Source organism: Chelonia mydas, chromosome 24 (assembly GCF_015237465.2).
Source record: "Chelonia mydas isolate rCheMyd1 chromosome 24, rCheMyd1.pri.v2, whole genome shotgun sequence".
NCBI lineage: Eukaryota > Metazoa > Chordata > Testudines > Cheloniidae > Chelonia > Chelonia mydas.
This window is the reverse complement of record NC_051264.2, coordinates 5,507,967-5,527,395: the sequence shown is the minus strand read 5'-3', so window position 1 is coordinate 5,527,395 and position 19,429 is coordinate 5,507,967. Positions and strand designations below refer to the sequence as shown.

General features: G+C 53.8%; 1 protein-coding gene across 2 annotated transcripts in view; it reads right to left on the bottom strand.

Annotated features, from left to right (window-relative positions):
- The window catches only part of ARHGEF2 (Rho/Rac guanine nucleotide exchange factor 2), a 132,048-nt gene that overhangs the window by 88,285 nt on the left and 24,334 nt on the right, over nucleotides 1–19,429 (bottom strand). For both annotated transcript variants that reach the window (XM_037882859.2, XM_043535534.1), the window contains exons 4-6: nucleotides 17,909–18,017; nucleotides 16,119–16,158; nucleotides 4,617–4,746 (exon numbers count right to left, since the gene is read on the bottom strand). In XM_037882859.2, the coding sequence (XP_037738787.1) occupies nucleotides 4,617–4,746; nucleotides 16,119–16,158; nucleotides 17,909–18,017 (279 nt within the window). The remainder of the gene's footprint in view (nucleotides 1–4,616; nucleotides 4,747–16,118; nucleotides 16,159–17,908; nucleotides 18,018–19,429) is intronic.

Here is a 19,429-nt window from a genome sequence, read left to right as displayed (position 1 = left end):
GAAGTTGGCAGCACCCCAGAGCCTAGGAGGTAACATGAAGGTGGGACCCCGGAGGCGACGGGGTGGGAATGCGATTGCTAGACACAGCGAGGGCAAGAAGGCTTCCAGCACCCCTCCACCCACCTTCTACTTTGGCCTCGCAACAGCTGAGAGCTCCCCATATACCAGGCAATCTCCTCCGCGGCTCGGCACCTTCTCAGGAGCATGTCCGGAGCGTTATTAGACGGCAACTGCAAGGATGGGGGCACGAGGATCAGATCCTGAGCGAGTGAAAACAGGCTGCCAACAGGCCAGCAGGGCTGCGTCGATTTCACTCTGGCCCCTAGTCTCTTTCCATGTTGCATAGTAGGGTACTGGGCAGTTGTATGGGGCTTTGCAATCCCACTGCCGCTTGGGAGCTGGGCAGTTTGGTCACCCCGCTTTCCCATTTTACAGATGGGAAAGCTCAGGCTTGGAGATCAAATGATATGAGGGAATCAGTGTCAAAGCCAGGGTCTGACCTCAGGAGTTCTTGGGCCCCAGTCCTGTGCTCAGGCCATTAGGGTAAATTACTCTGCACATTTGTGTGTCACTTGCAAACAATCCCACTTGCTGCACAACTAGGAACCTAGCAACATCTCCCCACTGTGCTGCAATTCATGGCCAGGGATTTATTCCTGCTGGGAAGTTTGAGGATATTCCCTGCTTTTCCCAGCCACCTGAGAGCAGCTATTATTGTCACGTCCTCTTTAGCTATTGCATCGGGTCAGGATTTCCTGGAACACAGATCACAGGCAGGGGATCAAGCGAAGGGAGCTAATGTCGGAAATGGAGACACCAGATCCCGATATGGGTTCAGGTCCGAATTCACAGCTCGAATCTTTCTTTATGGTGAGTCAGAGTCGAATTCTCCAGACATCAGCCAGTTTGGACTGGGATTTCCATATCTCCCCAACATCAGGATCTAGGTTGAGGTTCAGCCCCTAACAGAGGCACAAAGTTACAGGCCGTAAAATTACCCAGTCCCTTTTAAAACACGAGGCTGCATAGTCTAGTGCTGGAACACTGAGCCAGCAATTAGGAGAGCCAGGTTTTAGTCCAGGCTCTGACCCTGGCCTGCTGGGTAACCTCGGGCAAGTCACTTACCCTCCCTGTGCCTCGGTTTCCCCATCTCTAGAGCAGGGATTCGCTCTATCTTGCTTTGGAAAGTGCTTTGAGATCCCTGGATGAAAGCCTCCAAGTACGAAGCATTACTGAGCTTTCTCATGAAGATCCCTGTGTTGATGAAGTAGGTTCTAAAGGCCAGTGGTTTAGTATTTGGAGGTGAAGAGCTAGTGGGGAAGGGAAGAGTTCGGGCTCCCAGTTTAAGCACATCCCTGTTTTGCTAGGCAGACAGAACGCCTGATGCAATTGTTACATGAAGCCCTGTGTGTCCGGCTGGTTTGGCAAAGAACGTCTAAACAGATTATTTTTCCCCGTCCGGCTGGAGATCGCTTTAAAGTCAGACAGAAACGACTGGTTCCTGACTACAGCCCTGGAACCACAATCCCAGACTTCCTGAAAGCAACCCTGCTCAGTGGAGAGAGAAGGGGGAGAGGCTAAGGAATGAACACCTTTTCCTTCCCTGAAATGAGAGGCTCAGTCGGGTAACTTACTCAAAAGGAAATTTACGAAAGCAACTTTCCGGGGGCCCTTGACCCATGTCCCGAGTCTGATCCCTTCTAAGCAAAACAAACTAGCAACCGCAGGGCAGTTCAAACCTTGTTCTCTAGCCGCTTCTTGGGCTCCAGGAAGCACTTTGGATCCAAACCAGCTGACATCAGCTTCCCTGGAGTTTTCTAACCAGCCTCAAATCTCGGTCTTGATCATCTCTAATGCTTCCTCTGCACCCTCTGACCTCCAGCTAACTGCACACACAAGGAACAGCTAGGCAGGAGGTATTATCCGATGGTTAGCACAGGTGCGGATGCCAGAACTCCTGGGTTCTCCAGGCAGTCTCTGCCACCAGCTTGCAGAGTGACCTCAAGCAAATCCCCTCCAGCCCACGGCTCGGTCTCTGGAAAGCAGGCATGCAGTGCTGCGAGGCTGAGCTCAGTCGTGTCTATAAGACACTTTGAGATCCTCCAATCAAAGATGCTCCCAGTGGCCTGCTGGGTAACCTCTGGCTTCTCCCTTTCCCCTCCCACCCTTTGTCTGGGGCAGGGACTTTCTCCCCTCGTGTGTCCGTAAGCACAAGGGGGCCCCACTCTCAGACAGGGCTCCCGGGGCACAGAGAGGTTTTCATTCCATTTCCCACCTTCCTCCCTCCCTCCCATGATTAATAAGCAACAGTGAAATGCACAGGAGAGGGTTTAAATTACTACAACCTCCTGGCGCCCCATGACTCAAGCATCAAGCGATGGCCTGGATCATCTCAGGCCAAGGGCAGGCCAGTGGGGAAACAGACTTGGAAACAGCTGTTGAATGGAGCGAGAAACAAGACCAAGCCAGCCTCTGAAGGAGAGTGGAGGCATTCCCTCTCCCTCCTCCACACTTGGGGGCCAAGAGCTGAAAGTTGCCAGCGGAAGGGGGGGATGAGCAAGTCTGTACTCCTGGGCCGGCTGGTAACGCTGTGAACAGCTGGCTGCTAATCCGCCTCGCCCCTGAACAGAGAGGAAGGATTACATTGGGGAGGCTGGTCGGGATTAATGGTTTCTGCCATGCCCGGAGCGGAGGGTCCACAGCCCTGCTTCCCCTCGGCATCTGGGGGTGGGATTCAATCCTCCGGGCCCCCAGCCAGCAGCAGGGATGGAGTCCGTGTGCTGGGTGTGGCAGCCCAGGGTACGACAGAACCAGCCGCTCCAGCGCTGAGCACCCCTCGCTGAAGGTAGCCTGGGGGCAGGACTGAGGTGCCCGAGGGACCCCGAGAGCAGTGAGGGCTGGGGCAGGCTCCAACCAGCCCCAGGACTGTGGGAGGTTCGAGCCCCTTCTACTGGGCTCTGCACTGGTGAATTCAGCCCCATATCTGTGCTACGCATGGGATCAGGACAGAGAGGTCCCCACCCCACCCCCTAATCTCTAGAGGGATGCTTTGGAGGAAGCTGGGGGGAAACCCATAATGCACCCAGGCAAGCGTGCACAGCTGCACCTGTTCTGCACCCGTGGCACCCTGTTGTGCAAGGGCTGGGCCCGCGGGCTACAGAGCCAGAGCTCTGCAAAAGAGCCACAGAGGGGTTTAACCCAGCTGCCTAATCCATGCTCATCAGGAGGAGCGAGGCTGCACCCTGCAGATGCTATCGAGAGAAAAGCAACATTTCCTGTTGTTTGCCCGGCCCTGGAGAGGAAGGGCGAGACAAGCCAGCGTGAAAACCTGCAGTGTGCTGAATGGGCGAGCGTGCATGTGGCACCACTGCCCTCCAGTGGAGGGAATCGGCACTGCCCAGCTATGTGTCATGAGCCCTGTATTGCTGATTCCCTGTTAGCTCAAGTCAGAAGGGGCCAACTAGCTGTTTCCTGGGGGCTGCCAGGCAATCCTAAATAATGGCTCTGAGCACTCACATGGGGCTAGTCACGTGTGGCTCTCAAAAGCATTTTACAAAGGTGGGTAAATAACATGATCCCCCTGGAACAGGACACTGAGGCATGACAGAGCAGGACCATCACTAGGCCAAGGAGTCTGGGATAGAACCCAAGAGTCCTGAACTCAGGGTACCCACTAACGGCTGCTGGTGCTCAGCGCTCCTGGGAGAATCTGTTGCCTGGGCCCATCTACTGGAAAGCAGTGGCAGGAAACTCTCTGAAACACATGCCCCAGGACCTGGACCTGACTAAAGGAAGCCGTGGTGGGCAAGGCAGAGCTCTGCACGTGCTCGCTAGAGAAACCAACCCTTCCTGCTGCACCGCCTACCCGTTCCTTCGTGAGGCAGGAAAAGGTTTTCACTTCCTCGACCACGAGGCAGCTGCTTTGCAGATACACCCGGTTTTGAGGAACCAAGAGGCTGAGCAGACGACCCAATGAAGGGGAATTCCAGGGTACGGCGGGGGGGTGGGGGAGTGACATCCCAATGGAGCTGCCTGCCAGGGCAGTGGATGCATCACAGGGAATCCATCACCGCGAGGTTACTGATTCTGGTCCAGTCTGGATCAAAAGCACCGGGGTGATGAGCCAACATCTCACAGAGAATGCCACTTACCTGAGCTGCCAGGCACCCTGGGAGGGGAGGTCTCCCATAAGTCCCACCGTTTTCCTTAGCTGATGGGGTCCCAGCACCAGCAGGCATGGGCATCCCCCACCCCGCTCTAACCCTTAGACAACACGTCCTTCCCACAGCTGGGAAGAGAACCCAGGAGTCCTGTCACTCTCTCACATGCTCTAACCAGCAGACCCCAATCCCCATCCAAAGCTGGGAAGAGAACCCAGGAGTCCTGTCACCCTCTCACATGCTCTCTCCCCTAGACAACACTTCCTTCCCACAGCTGGGAAGAGAACCCAGGAGTCCTGACATCCACTCACATGATCCAACCACGAAACAACACTCCCCATCCAAAGCTGGGAAGAGAACCCAGGAGTTCCTGATCACAAGCTCCAACCAGGAGGCCTGGGTTCCCCCCTAACAGCCAGTCCCCGGCCGGGTCACAAACCCAATGGTCCCTCCTACCTTCGACTTGCCCGTCATCTTCATGAAGAAGCTCAGGGTTCGTCCTAGAGGGCTCCCTTCCTGGCGCTGGCTCTCCTGGTCTCTGGCCTCCCCGGCAGCGTCCAGCTGTCCGCAGCTCCCAGCATTAAAGCTGCAGGGGAAGGAGGATAAAAACAAAAAACAAAAAAACCTACAGGCGCTAAAGACAAACAATCCCCCTGTTTTCTTGTTGTTGTTAAAAGGGCAGGAAATAGGGAGGGGCCAGCGCCCCCAGCTGGGGGAAGCGCACACAGAGCCCTCTGTTTGCTTAGGCAGCCTTAGATGTTGGGCTGGGCCACTGGGTTTGTAGCCTCATCCCCTTTGCACAGGAAGGAAAGGGGGGGCGGGATTTCACACACCCCTGAGCTCAGGCGCTCAGAAGCCACGGTGATGGGCAGCAGCTTATAACCCGCTTGATCCAGAGAGATGGGACACGATAAGTCCGCACCAATCAACGAGAAGGGGGTGGTTGGGGGGAGCACTACAGGTAAATTCCTCCCATCCTCCCACCTCCGGCCGATCCCACTGTCCTGACATCAAGATTGGGCGCCCTTCGAAGAGACCTGCCACAAGTCACTGGACCTCAGGCAGGAATCAGGGTGGGAATCTGCCGGCTGTACCCCGAGAGGAAGGATGGACTTGTGGTTAAGGGACTACCCAGGCTACGTGGGTTCTAATCCCAGCCCTGCCACTAGCCTCCTGGGTGGCCTTGGGCAAGTCGCTTGCCTGTCTCCGCACAGAAATTTCAGTCCCAAGGCTCGGTCAAAAGCCAGCGTTCCCCTTGCTGTCACCGCCATCAGGAATGCAGACCCTTAGCACCAGGGTCACAGAAAGAGCCATCCATGGTAAAGGAATAGACGCCGTTCCAGCAGGGTAAGTTTCCTACATTAGCATTACGGGGGTCCCTCATTCTGGGTCTTTCGCTACCCGTGCCATGCCAGGGTGAGGTGTGCTCCAGAAGTCACCCCTGCAGAGACTGCAAGTATTTTACACACACACACAGAGCGAGGACAGGGGTAGGTCCCAGGCAGAGACCTGATTCCAAAGCCAAGAGATGCAGAGCGATAAGAAAGCCCCCTTTCCCCCATCCCCCGAAACAGGCTCTTGTTTGGGCTGACCAAGGGGAAGGGAAGGCAGAGAGAAAAGGGTCCCATCCACGGTGTGAAACAGACGCAGATCTAGGCCAGGTTAGCACTGACGGCTCAGTGCCCGGCACATAGTCCAGCCCATTCAGCTTCCAGTTACCCTCTGTATACCCGGCGCCCTGCAGGCAGCCAGCGAGAGATTGGCCTTTATCAAAGCCAGGGGAGAGGCACCGCTCAATAATCCCAACCCTGAAATAACAAAGCCCCCAGCTGGCTGGTTCCCCCTAATGAAGATGGGAATGGGCTGTGACAGGGGATGGATGGATTGAGATCATGGTAATCCTCTCGGCAAGGCGGGGCTGGGGGGGGGGCGGGGCGAGGACTTGGACATCTGCAGCCTGGCATGGTGGGGAGGTGCGGGAGCCAGGCAGAGGATCACAGTCAAAGCCAGCCCAAGGGCCTAGGAGGTGAGATGGGAGTGTGAGATTCCAGCTGCCTCGCACCTACAGCTGCTTTACGCCATGCTGGCAGCCACCTGGGGACAGACGTGAAATGAGCAGGAAGGTCTCAGCCTAGCCCCTAGCAGGACAGGCCACAGGGAGCCATCTCCCCTTGGCCCTAGAGGACACGGGCTCAGGGCAGGCAGCATCTCCAGGTGTGGCCAGCACCAGGCACAACAGGGCCCTGCTCGTGCTGGGGTCTTGTGCTTTCCCCGGGGTTAAAGAAGATTGCAACACAGGAGTTCTTATTGCACCAGCCAAGGAGACGGGGTGTTCGGGGGCTGGGGGGGCAGAGCTATGGGGTGAGGCTGGAGGTGCTGCTTATGGGATGGGGAGCTGCTTACCCCAAGCCTGGGGCGAGAGGGAGCCCCCCTGTGCTCTTAGCAGGGGGAGCTGCATTCCTGCTCTGGGCATCACTGTCTTACAGATACTAGGGGACAGCACAATTGGCAGGGGTGGGGCTTGCCCTGCCACTGCCCCAATCCAGGGCCATGATCTGGCACCTCTCACATCGCCCACTGAGAACAACGGTGCCAGGGCCCTGAGCAAACATGGGCCAGGCTCCCAGGGGGCCGGCGCCACGCACAAGGGCACCTCTGTCTGCGAAGCAGGGTGGGGAATGAGCCTTTGCGCTAATTAACGGTGGGGAATTCTGAGCAAGGCAGACCCATTAAGGAGAGGTCAATTAACACGTCTGCGTGGCCGCAAAGAGCTTTTGTCCCGCACGGCTCAGAGGCATGCAGCGCGCCTGCTGGCTGGAAAGGGGGTCACGTTCTCATTGCAACCGCAGGGATAAACGGCAGCTGAAAGCTGGTTGGACGGGGTGAGCTGGTCACCCCCACCCCTGGCTGCAATCAACAGGGAGGGAAGGGAATACAATGAGGCCAGTGCATGCAGCATGGGCTTGGCTGTCAAGGACAATTCAGCGTTGCCAACTCTGGCAGTATCGTGTGGGGTTTTTCTTAAAGTCCCCAGCTCCAGGAGTCAGGGGATTAAGGAGGCGGAATTTCATTCCCACATGGTCCACAGACCCCAATTCAAGGTTTTTCCCTGACCCTTTCCTGGGCAGGGAGCCAGCACTCTTGGAAGGAGTAAAGATTTCCAGGGTGCCTTCCCAGGGCACCACCCAGCTCCCACCCAGCATGGCCCCACTAATTTTGGCCTCGTCTGCATTGAAAAGCTTTCCCAGCATAGCTACACTAGCAAAACCCTCCTGGCCTGGATGCATTTATACCAGCAAAAGAGTGCATTGCCGGTACCGCTGGTCCTGATTTGGGGAGTGAAAAATCGACGACGGTGGCAAAAGCACTTTTTAGGCAGCAGAGCTGCATCCACGCTAGGGCTTTTGCGGTGCGGTTGTGTCATTAAACAATCACGCCCCTCACTGCTAGGCTGGCGAAAGCTCTAAGCATAGATCTGGCTGTAGAGGGACTTTCCCAACAGCAGGAGGAAGCTTCCAGCTAAATCAGACTCAACACCTGAAGAGAGTCACCTTTCACTTGTCCCCACCCACCTCACCAGTTTGCAACTATCGAAAGTCTTTCAGTTCCCTCACCAGCCCCGGCACCTGTCTCCCACCCTGCACTGAAGTCATACGAACCCCAGCACTCGTTTCCGGGGCGATGCGCTGATGGCAGAATGATCTCAAATGGGGACAAAGTCAGCATTAGGTTGGGTTGTAAAAAGTTTTTAAAACCTAGTTTTTTAAAACCTAATGAGCGATCCCATTAAAAACAACCCATCGTTGATGTCTCAAGATTATCCTTCGCCAAGCTTATTATTAACTGTTTGTATTACAGTAGCATCTAATATTTGTATCGGGAGCACCTAGAAGTCCCAGTCACGGACCAGGGCCCCACGGTGCTAGGCGCTGTACAGACACAGAACAGAAAGACAGTCTCTGCCTCAAAGAGATTACAGTCACCTAGAGATCGCAACCAAGAGCGGGGGCCTATTGTGCTAGGAGCCCCACAAAGAATTACAGCACTGCGGGGCTGGAAGGGACATCAAGAGGTCATCAAGTCCAGCTGGGCAGGACCAAGTAAACCCAGACCATCTCTGACATCCCTGTCCTTAAAACCTCCAGTGACGGGGATTCCACAACCTCCCTTGCAAGCCTGTTCCAGAGCCTAACTCCCCTGAGAGTTAGAAAGATTTTCCTAATATCTAACCTCAATCTCCCTTGCTGCAGATTAAGCCCATAACTTCTTGTCCTGCCTTCCATGGACACAGAGAATGATTGATCACTGTCCTCTTTGTAACACCCCCTAACATATTGGAAGACAGTTTTCAGCTCCCCTCCTCTCCCCGCCTGTCTTCTCGTCTCAAGACTCAATGTGTCCCTACACACTAAAGGGATTGCAAGGCTTGAACCATACTGGTGTGGGTGAAGCGGCACAAGATTGTGTGCGTAGAAAAGGTCCAAAAGAGCACACAAGTTTTCACACTAACTCAACAAGAGAAGAATTATTTTCCCCCATATAACAGATTGGGAAACTGAGGCACAGATCCTCAGTCAGAGGTATTGAGGTTCCTAACTCCTATTGAAATCAATGGGATTTGGGGCACCCAAATACCTTTGAGGATCTGGGCCTAAGTGACTTACCTAAGGTCACAGAAGGAGACCAGACTTGAACTCAGGTCTCCGGAGTCCCAGTCCAATGCCTTAGCTACAGCCTAGATGTGAAATCCACCTTAAATACAAATGAAACTGACTAGTCCCACTGAAGTCCAGCAGAGGTAAACAAACAGCAGAAATAGGGAAGGGTAAAGTCCAGTTTGGGTAGCTGCATTCCAGCCACCTCCCGCTGCAGTTTCAATTGGATATGGGCTACGTCTTCACTTCCTGTCCTAAACCCTGCTAGTCCTAATAACCTGAGGTGCTTTTAGTAGCACAGGGACATGTACTGATTTAACTCACAGCTTTCACTGGATCCCTGGCAGTTCTGCCCCAGGCCAGCAGGATTTCACCCATGCTTTTTCACAAGGACTGGCCAGAATGAACCGATATTTTTCTTTTCAAGTCAGCTCCAAATTGGGAAGCTGCTCTCCGCGAGCAATCGCTGGTAGCCCGTGGCTCCATTCATCCCCTCCCACCATCTCCAGTGACAGATCCCTCGGTGCTGGCTGCCCCGCCTGACACAGACGCAAACAATGGAGGACAGTGTGTGACAGGCAGCTCGGGAGACATTCAGGGAAATGGTGGGGTCTAGCGGTCGGAGCAAGGGAATCACAAGCCCAAGCTCTGCATTCCCAGCCCCGAGAGTGGAGTCTGATGGTCAGAGCAGCAGGACATGGGTTCTCTTTTCTAGCTCTGGGAGGGGAGCCGGGTCTAGCGTAGGAAGAGCAGGTGGTGGGTTCTGTTCCCAGTTCTGCTACCGCTGGACTAGATACACTTCATGGTCTATGCTGGCTTCTAGCAGCATAGACCCTGGCCACAGAAATCTCATTGAGGGAGGAGTTTGTGGTGGATGAAAATTAACGCAGCCTCCGTGTGCTCAAAAAACAGGGGTGGGGGGCAAGTCCAGCACACATGAATACACTGGCTAGGAACAGAATCATCATCTGTCCGTTACAGATGGGGAAACTGAGGCACGGAATGGGGAAGCAACTTACCCAAAGTCATCCACCAAGTGGCAAATAGACAACAGAGTTGCCGATTAAAGACAGAAAGGATCTCCTCCAACCGTGTGCAGGATCTAATCTCCGTGGCCTGGGCTCTCACCAGTAGGCAATACTGGATAATGTCACAGGGATGGGGTGAACAACGCTATCTCAATGAGCACAGCTGGTTGAAACTTTTTTGTCTACATTTTTCCCCCCAAAAAAACCACTAGAAACTTCCCTGAGGAAACCGAATTTCATCCAGATTTTTTTTGTTTAAAAAAAAAAAAAAAAAAAAAGCCAAACCCCACAAACCTGAATACCACCCCCGTCCCCCCCGCGCCCCGCCGTCAACTAGAAAAAGAAAAAAAAGACTCTTGATTTTTGTTTTAAATGAAAACCCAAACAGGGAGAGGAAAACAACCCCCACTCCCCACTTTCATCAACTTAAAAGAACAAAATGCATTTCTGAAACAACTCTACCAGTGATCCAGCCAGAGTCATCTACTCGAAGAGCCTAACAGCAGTATTGCCATCCCAAGCATTCCAAAATAATGAACCAGTCCCCTCCCCGCAAAAAAGCCCACCCACCCATTTTACTTTAAAAATCCTGAAACTTTGAAAAGTAACTAACGTCGGGTGCTCTTTTGGTTTGCTTTCTGCCTTTTGAGCTTTTAGGGAATCACATCTCCAAACTTTACAAGAGAGCTAGAAACTTACTTTAATAAAAAAAAAAAAAAAGAAAGAAAGAAAGCAGAGGGTCTCCCATCACATGACCCCAGGAGCTAGAGCTTTAAGGAAAAACCACACTGAATAACGTAAGACTTGCAATAAAGCAGCCAGAGATGGCGATGCTGTAATATGCGAAGGCAGTGAACTATGACAGATCGGCCAGGCCTGAGACCAGATCTGTTAAGGCATTTTGGTGCCTAGTGTGATTTTCAGCAGGGTGCCTATCTGCATCTTCAAATCTTTACAAGTCTGGTACCAGCCTCCCAGGAATCTCAAACCCTTCCCTTACTATCTGCGACAAACACCCCCCTTCCACTGGAAGCAGAGACCAGCAGTCTCTGCAGATGCCAGGACACCCCACCTGGGGGAGGCTTTGTCCAAGGCATAAATATGAATGAAGCCTGTTAATAGCAGGCAGGTGGCCACAGCTGACTGCCCGCCTGGGCCAGCCAGTGAATGAAGTACGCCCCAATCCTGCCCTCTCAGCACAGCCCATGCTGGGTTCGTGACCACAACCAGAGGGGGATAAAACAGAAGCTTTCTACCCAGCTTGGAGCATCGCTACAGATTTTCTCAGCAGGACCGCCTCTGCCCCTGCCCGCAGGTCCTTCTCCTGCCAGAAGCGGCATTCAAGCCTTTTCTACACCCCTAGGTTGGAGCTAGTCTCCTTCTAAAGGGCATATTTCTCTCTGGCCCCCTTACTGAGCCCCCATCACTCTGTGAAACGTTTATCCTCACAGCACCTCTGCGAGGCAGGAAGCACTGTTATCTCCAGCATCCAGAGGCGGAACTGAGACATGCAGAGATGAAGGCCCAAAACCACACAGGTATTTAGGCCAGGGGCACCGGAACAGGGGGGTCCAGGGGGCCATGGCCCCATCACTTTTTACCGGCCATAAGGGTGAGCGATGGGGGGGCACGGAGAGGAGCACCTTGGGGGCAGAGTCTCAGAGGAAAGGGGAGGCACAGGGGTGGGGCCTGAGGGGAAGGGGCAGCACAGGGGCAGGGTCTCAGGTGCCAGTGGGCCCCCCACCCACTTTTAGGGAGTTCCACTCCTGATTTAGGTCCCCCTAATTTCTGTTGAAGTTAGACACCTAAATACTAGGGCTGTCAATTAATCGCAGTTAACTCACGTGATTAACTCAAAAAAGTTAATCGCACTGTTAAATTTCAATTGGCATTCTCTTGTTTGTTAAATATTTTTGGATGTTTTTCTACAGTGTCAAAAATATTGATTTCTATTGCAACACAGAATACAAAGAGTACAGTGCTCACTTTATATTATTTTTATTACAAATATTTGCACAGTACAAAGGATAAACAAAAGAATAGTATTTTTCAATTCACCTCAGACAAGTACTGTAGTGCAAGCTCTATCGTGAAAGTGTAACTTACAAATGTAGATTTTTGTTGTTACCGTAACTGCACTCAAAAACAAAACAATGCAAAACTTTAGAGCCTAAAAGTCCACTCGGTCCTACTTCTTGCTCAGGCAATCGCTAAGACAAACAAGTTTGTTTACCTTTGCAGGAGACCCTGCTGCCTGCTTCTCATTTACAACGTCACCAGAAAGTGAGAACGGGCATTCGCATGGCACTTTTGTAGCCAGCGTTGTAAGGTATTTACTTGCTAGATATGCTAAATATTTGTATGCCCCTTCAGGCTTCCATGATGATGATGTTCGTTAAAAAAATAGTGCGTTAATTACATTTGTGACTGAACTCCTTGGGGAGAATTGTATGTCCCCTGCTCTGTTTTACCCGCATTCTGCCATAGATTTCATGTTCTAGCAGTCTCGGATGATGACCCAGCACGTGTTTGATTTACAAACATGTCACTGCAGATTTGACAAAATGCAAAGAAGGTACCAATGTGAGATTTCTAAAGATAGCTACAGTACGCGACCCAAGGTTTAAGAATTTCAAGTGCTGACCAAAATCTGAGAGGGACGAGGCATGGCGCATGCTTTCAGAAGTCTTAAAAGAGCAACAATCCGATGTGGAAACTACAGAACCCGAACTACCAAAAAAGAAAATCAACCTTCTGCTGGTGGCATCTGACTCAGATGATGAAAATGAACATGCGTCGGTCCGCTCTGCTTTGGATTGTTATCGAGCAGAACCCATCATCAGCATGGACGCATGTCCCCTGGAATGGTGGATGAACCACGAAGGGACATATGAATCTTTAGCGCTTCTGGCACATAAATACCTTGAGACGCTGGTTACAACAGTGCCATGCGAATGCCTGTTCTTATTTTCAAGTGACATTGTAAACAAGAAGTGGGCACCATTATCTCCTGCAAATGTAACCAAACTTGTTTGTCTGGACGATTGGCTAAACAAGAAGGAGGACTGAGTGGACTTGTAGGCACTAAAGTTTTACATTGTTTTATTTTTCCATGCAGTTTTTTTTTTTTACATAATTCGACATTTGTAAGTTCAACTTTCATGATAAAGAGATTGCACTACAGTACTTGTATTAGAAGAATTGGAAAATACCATTTATTTTGTTTTTTTACAGTGCAAATATTTGTATTCAAAAATAAATAGAAAATGAACACTGTACACTTTGTATTCTGTGTTGTAACTGAAATCAATATATTTGAAAATAATCCAAAAACATTTAAATAAATGGTATTCTATTATTGTTTAACAATGCGATTAATCGTTCAATTACTTTTTTTAATTTAAAAAATTAATCACGATTAATCGCGCAATCACTTGACAGCCCTATTAAATACGTTTGAGGATCTGGCCTAAGTGATTTGCCCAAGGTCACCCACAGCCCCTGTGGTGCAGCAAGGAACTGAACCCGGTTGCAGGCTCCTGGCCTGTCTCCCCCAGCCCAAGAAGGGCTGACCCCACATGCCCAGACTCTACTCAGCCCCTTTCTGAGGGGCACAGTTTGATGCTTCAGACACCCAACCCATCAGGTAACAACTCCCACACTGTACGGATGCAGCTCTTCCTCCGGCCCTCGGCACAAAAACCCACCCGCTTCCCGCCGGAGACGCTCGCTGGCTTTTAAAGTCAGCTGATCAAGCCCAGCGGGAGGTGGCTGATCAGTCGCAGGTGAGACCGCGCAGTGTATTGGAGTGGGCCTCCCAGCCCGGATCCGCAGATGGTGGGGCTCACGCTAAAACCTCTAGTCCTCTAAAACCAGCTGTGCTTTGAAGTTGTGCCTCAGTCTGGTGGCTGGGCTCTAGGACCCTGCGAGGTGGGAAGGCCCCAGAGCTTGGGCTGCAGCCTGAACTGAGCTCCGGCTGAGTCAGCTGGCAGGGGCGAGCGGCGGGTGTCTAATTGCAGCGTAGACGGCGGGTGTCTAATTGCAGTGTAGACGTAGACTTAGCCAACTCACACCGGGGAGTCTGCGGCAGAGCAGGGAACTGAACCTACTCCTTCCCATTCCTCTTGAGGTGGCTTTGGCCAGGGCCCCAAGAGCCGTAGCAAACCCAGCATGCTGGCTGGGCTAATGCAGCAGTGAGAGCTGGGGCCCTGCAGCCGGGAGATTCTGGCTGCCTGACTCAGACGAGTTACTCAGGGTTTGCATCAGTCACATTCCATGAGCCGACTGGGATCGCGACATCCAGGGGCCGCGACGCAGCAGCTGGACGTGCCCGGGAAAGGACTTCGGAAACGAGTGGGCTCAAGAGGATGCTTGAGCAAACCAAATGAAATTGACGGCTTAAAGGGACGCCCAGATGCATTAAACCCTCTGTCATCCAGAACTCCCTCTCATCGGAGTTAGGTACTGGAGTCCGCTGGGCCCAGATCCACAAAGGTATTTAGGTTCCTAACTTCCACTGAAATCAGGAGCCTAAACACCTCTGTGGATCAGCACGCTGGTAAATGTCCCACTAGATCCTTTATTCGAGCAAATCTTCAGGCATTAAATAGCTCTCAGCAGCTTGTCATCTGCTTCTATGACTCTATCCACACAAAGGAAACTTTTTCCACCGTTGCAGTGCGATTTGTATCAGGAATCGCACGAATTAGGGCCCTACCAATTTCACGGCGGTGAAAAATGTGTCACAGACCACGAAATAAGCCCTTCCCCGTGAAATCCAGTCTCCCCCTTGCTGCTGGGACCGCCCCTGCCGGGAGCACTGCTAGTCCTGGCCAGGCTGGGAAGGGACAGGACTTGTCCTTCCCCTGCACAGCAGGCTCTCGGTGGGGAGATCAGACCCACCTCCAGAGGCAACACAGAAGGGAGGGTGGTGCATCCCCACCCTCACTTCTGCGCTGCAGCAGCCTGAGGGTGTCTGTGCTTGGGCATTCAGCCCCCCCGCCACCCCCCACCCCGGGTCCTGCTGGGGCTCAGGGTGCCCATTTTTCCGGGGGTCTCTAAACTGGCCGGGATCCTTGGACACTGGTCGGGACTAGCAGCTCAGGGCCCCCAGCTGGGGCACTTCCAGCAGGGCAGGGGAGATTGGAGTCACCTCCACCTCCGGGAACCTCCTCCTGCAGGAAGCTCCGGGGCTGCTGCCTTCAGAGCTGGGCTCAGTGCAGAAGTGAGGGTGGCAATCCTGCGACACCGCCCCCCCCACCCTTGTGACCCCAACCCGCCATGATCCCCTTTTCAGTCGGGACCCCCAAAGTTACAACACCCTGAAATTTCAGGAGGTAAACATCCGAAATCGTGAAATTGACCAATTTTAAAACCCTCTGGCTGTGAAATTCACCAAAATGTTCCATGAATTTGGTAGGGCCCTACTCATGATATTTGGTGTCTTTTCTTAAAGCGCCCGCTCCTGGAGTCATGGGATTAGGAGAGAATCTCAGCTGTTGCTGCTTTTTTTTTTTTTTTTAAGCAAGTTTCTAGCTCTCACAATTGCAAACAGAAGCTTGAAAATGTGAATCCCATTGGCTCCAAAACCAGAAGGTAAATAAAAAGAACCTCAAGTTTACTGGTTTTATTTTTTAAATCTCGTGATTTGCGGGGGGGGGGGGGGGGGGGAGGGGGGGGGAGGGAGAAGGGCCTGACTCATGATTCTGAAGCCACCAATTCAGCAACAGCAAGGGAGGGGCTGGGAATCCAGGTTCTCAGCCCATTTGAAGCCTGGCGTCAATTAAACCTGCACCATACGGTACTGGACTAACAGGGGTCCTTAGCCTCTTAACCGTTCGGGGCTTGGGGAACGGCTTATTATTATTGTATTATGGTAGCATCGAGAGGCGGCTGCTGAGATCATGCTAGGCACGGTACACAGACCTAGTGAGAGACAGACCCTGCCCTGAAAAACTCAGAAACATAGAAAAGAGAAACAAAGGGATAACAACAAGCCCGGCAGTGATGAAGCTCCTCTCATGAATAGGTCTCAAAGTGCTTTAAAAAAGGAGGTCAGGATCATTAATCCCACTTTACCGGTGGGGAAACTGAGCCACGGAGCAGCCTTGCCCAAGGTCACACAAGGAGCCTATACCAGAGCCAGAACCCAGACCGCCTGAGGCAAACGCCTCTGTCTTACCCACAGAGGACCATCCTCCTTCTCCAAGTAGAGCCCCTCCACCGGAACGCACCCAGAAACAGCTTGACGACGAGCAAACGCCTCTGAGCCTTACCCATTGGCGAGGTCCGTCCCAGAAGCGAAGAGGGGGATTTCTGCAAAGGCGAAAACAAAAAGACGGTAGGAAGCCGTAGCCCAGAGGCCGATGAAGAGGTTCCCAGCACGATCCACGTCCTGTGGGCTACAGCTACACTAAACAAATGACTATGACACCGATCCAGCACCCTGCAGCTTCCTGGAGATACCGCAAGGCTCGGGGTCAGGACCGGAGAACACAGGAGCGTAATAGCAGAGCGCCGGCTCCAGTTAACGTTGAGTCTTGCTTTCTGTCTAACGGTCAACTACTCCAAGTGCTCTGATTGTCTTGCAAGGTGCTGTGTCACCTTAGGGGGAGGGGTATGGCTAATGGTCCAGCTCTGGGGCCCTTTGAGTAAGGGGGTCTTGAGATACAGCCCCCTAGAACGAGCAATTTACAAAATCGCCCGGCTCTGATAACTTCTGTTGTGCACCCTGAGGGCAGGAATGAGCGGTTTAAGTTTCACCTCTCTCCCCACGCTGGCAGGGCTGCAGGCCACACCGGGCAACCTCACCTCGGTGCTAAAGTTTTTGGGGGTTTCATTGATTTAGGAGGGAAGCAACAGCTCAGCAGATGGCTCAGTACAGAGATTCAGAGCCGGGCTGGCCCCCGAGGGCGAAAGCCAGGGGACGTCATCGCGCTGCAAAGTCGCGGAAATCTCCCCGCTGAAACCCAAGGCTGGGCCGAAGACGCACGGTGGGCTCAGGAAGGGGCGGCCCATAAGGCAGTGGTCACAAAGCCGAGGGCCTGGCGGTTTCCTCACAGACACAGGAAACAGTCAGCGTGCTGGAGAGAACACCGAGCATCAGCACCACGGGACGGGACCCTCTCTGAGGGAAACGCTCTCCCTAGAGAGAAGTCGCTCCCCTCACAGGGGAGAGGGCACCAGCGAAAAGCTGATGTGCCCCTTACAGCCTGCTTGGGCCTGGCTTTGGGCTGGCTCTCTGCCCCCAGCAGAGTCTCCCACCTTAGCAAGGGGATCAGGTGGGAAGCTGACCCAGGTCGCTTTGATCTGGCTTCCTCCCAAGGGGCAGGAGTCTGCCCTCTGCCCGGCAATGGCTATAACCGGGCGAGGCCTTCCCAATCTTATAGCTGCACTCAGTTGCTGGTGACAACATGGCCCAGTTCCTCTCCTCCCTGTCCCATGAGAGCATGGCGCGGGGGCGCAGGCATAGGCACCAACTCTGGGGGTGCTCAGCACCCCTGGGGCTGGCCGCCAACCAGCTCTTCAACGGCTGCCCCACCCGTCAGCTGTGGAGCAGGGCTGCCCCGCCACTGACCCCTCTCTGCCCCCCCAGTGTCCTTAAGGCAGGGAGGGGCAGGAGGCACTCAGGGGAGGGGTTCTCAGGGAAGGGGGCAGAGCTGAGGGGGAGGGGCCCAGTGAGAGGCACCCACCATCAAAACCAAAAAGTCAGCACCTATGGGCTGGGACGGGGAAGGGTTTGTCCGAGGACTGCAGAGGGAGAGACCCCCCCCCGTTTCCCAACCCTCCCCGCCAAGAAGGGAGGCTAAGCCAGGAAGAAAATCCAACAGGTCAAGCGCCCTGGAGCGGGTCCGGGGATTTCCTCTGGTCTCAGCTCTCTCCTTGGTGGCCAGTAGCTGGCACTGCCTGGTGGGGAACTTGGAACATAGCGGGTGGTGTTGCACAGCGGCAAGGGGGCGCCCCGAGCCTCACGGGACGTCCCCCCCGCCCACCAGCACTTGGGGTGGCCTCTCAGGCTGGGGTTGGAGGAGCCAGATGGAGGGGCAGAGGGGCCTTCCCTACTCACCATCCGCATCCGGGAAGCAGTCGATGCCACTCAGGGAAAGGCACTTGGAGAGGGTACTGGAGGCGGGGTTCTGCCCGGTCCGATATGCCTGCAGCCTCCTGGCATCTTCCTGGGGACAAGCGCAGGGATCGGTGCCAGGCAGGGCAGGGATCCAGCTGCCCCAGGTGAGGGGGGGTGGCTGGGGGCAACGGCTCAAAAACACAGCGGCATGCCCACGGCTTCCCGCAGCACCCGCCCGGAGGGGGGCAGGGTCCCCGCCACGCCCCCTCGCCAGCGGAACGTGGGTCCACAAAGCCCTGGCCGGGACCCCCACCCACTGCTCCAAGGAGAGCTGGTTGGGTTGCTCCGGTGAGGGGGTGAAGAATTTCGCCTCTCCAGACGCTCTTGCGTGGGCAGCTATGCAGATCACTTCGGCCACCACTAAAGTGCAGCCACCTCTGGGGTGGAACCCCACAGCAGCCACGAGAGAGCGAGAGGATTCAAGAAGCACCCTGTACACCTCCACTGTCAGGGGCCTCTCTCACGTTCTCGGTTGCCCAGCCCACACCATTCCCCATCACACACCATCCCCATGGCAGCTCACACCCGAAATGCACGGTGTGGATTTTTGCACTGAGGTTGTCTCATTCGGGGCAGAAATTAGTCACCCCTCTCCCCCCACCTTTAGCTCTTCGCTTGTCTTCCCCCCTCCCCTGTTCCTGTCCACTGGAGGAGGAGGAGGAAAGGGAATCCAGTGCCAGGAGACCAGCAAGCATCCTAGAGATCAGCAGTACTCCAGCCTGGGAACATTTACCTGGCACTGGGCCTAAGGACCCTGGAGTACCATTCCCAGGTCTGCCGCTGGCCAATCCAGGGCAAGTCACTGCCCTGCTCTGCGCCTCAGTTTCCCCTCCCACCAGTTTTCTGTTTAGGCTGTCAGCTCTTTGGAGCAGGGACGGTCTCTCACTAGTGTAGGTGAAGCACCTACTGCAGCAGGGGTCTGATCGAGGCCCCTACCAAAATGCAGCGAACGGTTGTCGGTAGAATTGGCCCAGGCTGGAATTTAGCCAGGGGTTAAACACCCCTGATGTTTGTTAAAGCACCAGGGGACCTGCATCTGGCCCCAGCGTGACCACACCTGGAATCCTGGGCCCCCTTCTGGTGCCCACAAGTCCAGCAGGAGGCTGGCGAAGGTTGAGGGAAGAGGCAGAGAGTGAAAGGATCGGAGGACGCGTCTGAGAGGGGCGCGCACAAGCAGTGCCATCTGTTTAGCTTCACAAAGGGAAGGTGAAGGGGTGACTGGATCCCAGGCCGTAAGTCTCTACCCCGGGAATTAACAGGCTCTTCGGTCTAGTAGAGGAAGGGCGAGCATGAACCAGTGGCTGGAAGCTGAAGCCAGACAAATCCAGGCCGGAAACAAGGGGCAGATTTTTCACGGGGAAGGAAATTAACCATCAGAACAACTCCCCCGAGGTTGTAGTGGATTCTCCATCACTGGAGACTTTTCAATCAAGACTGGATGTTTTTCTCTGAAATCTGCTC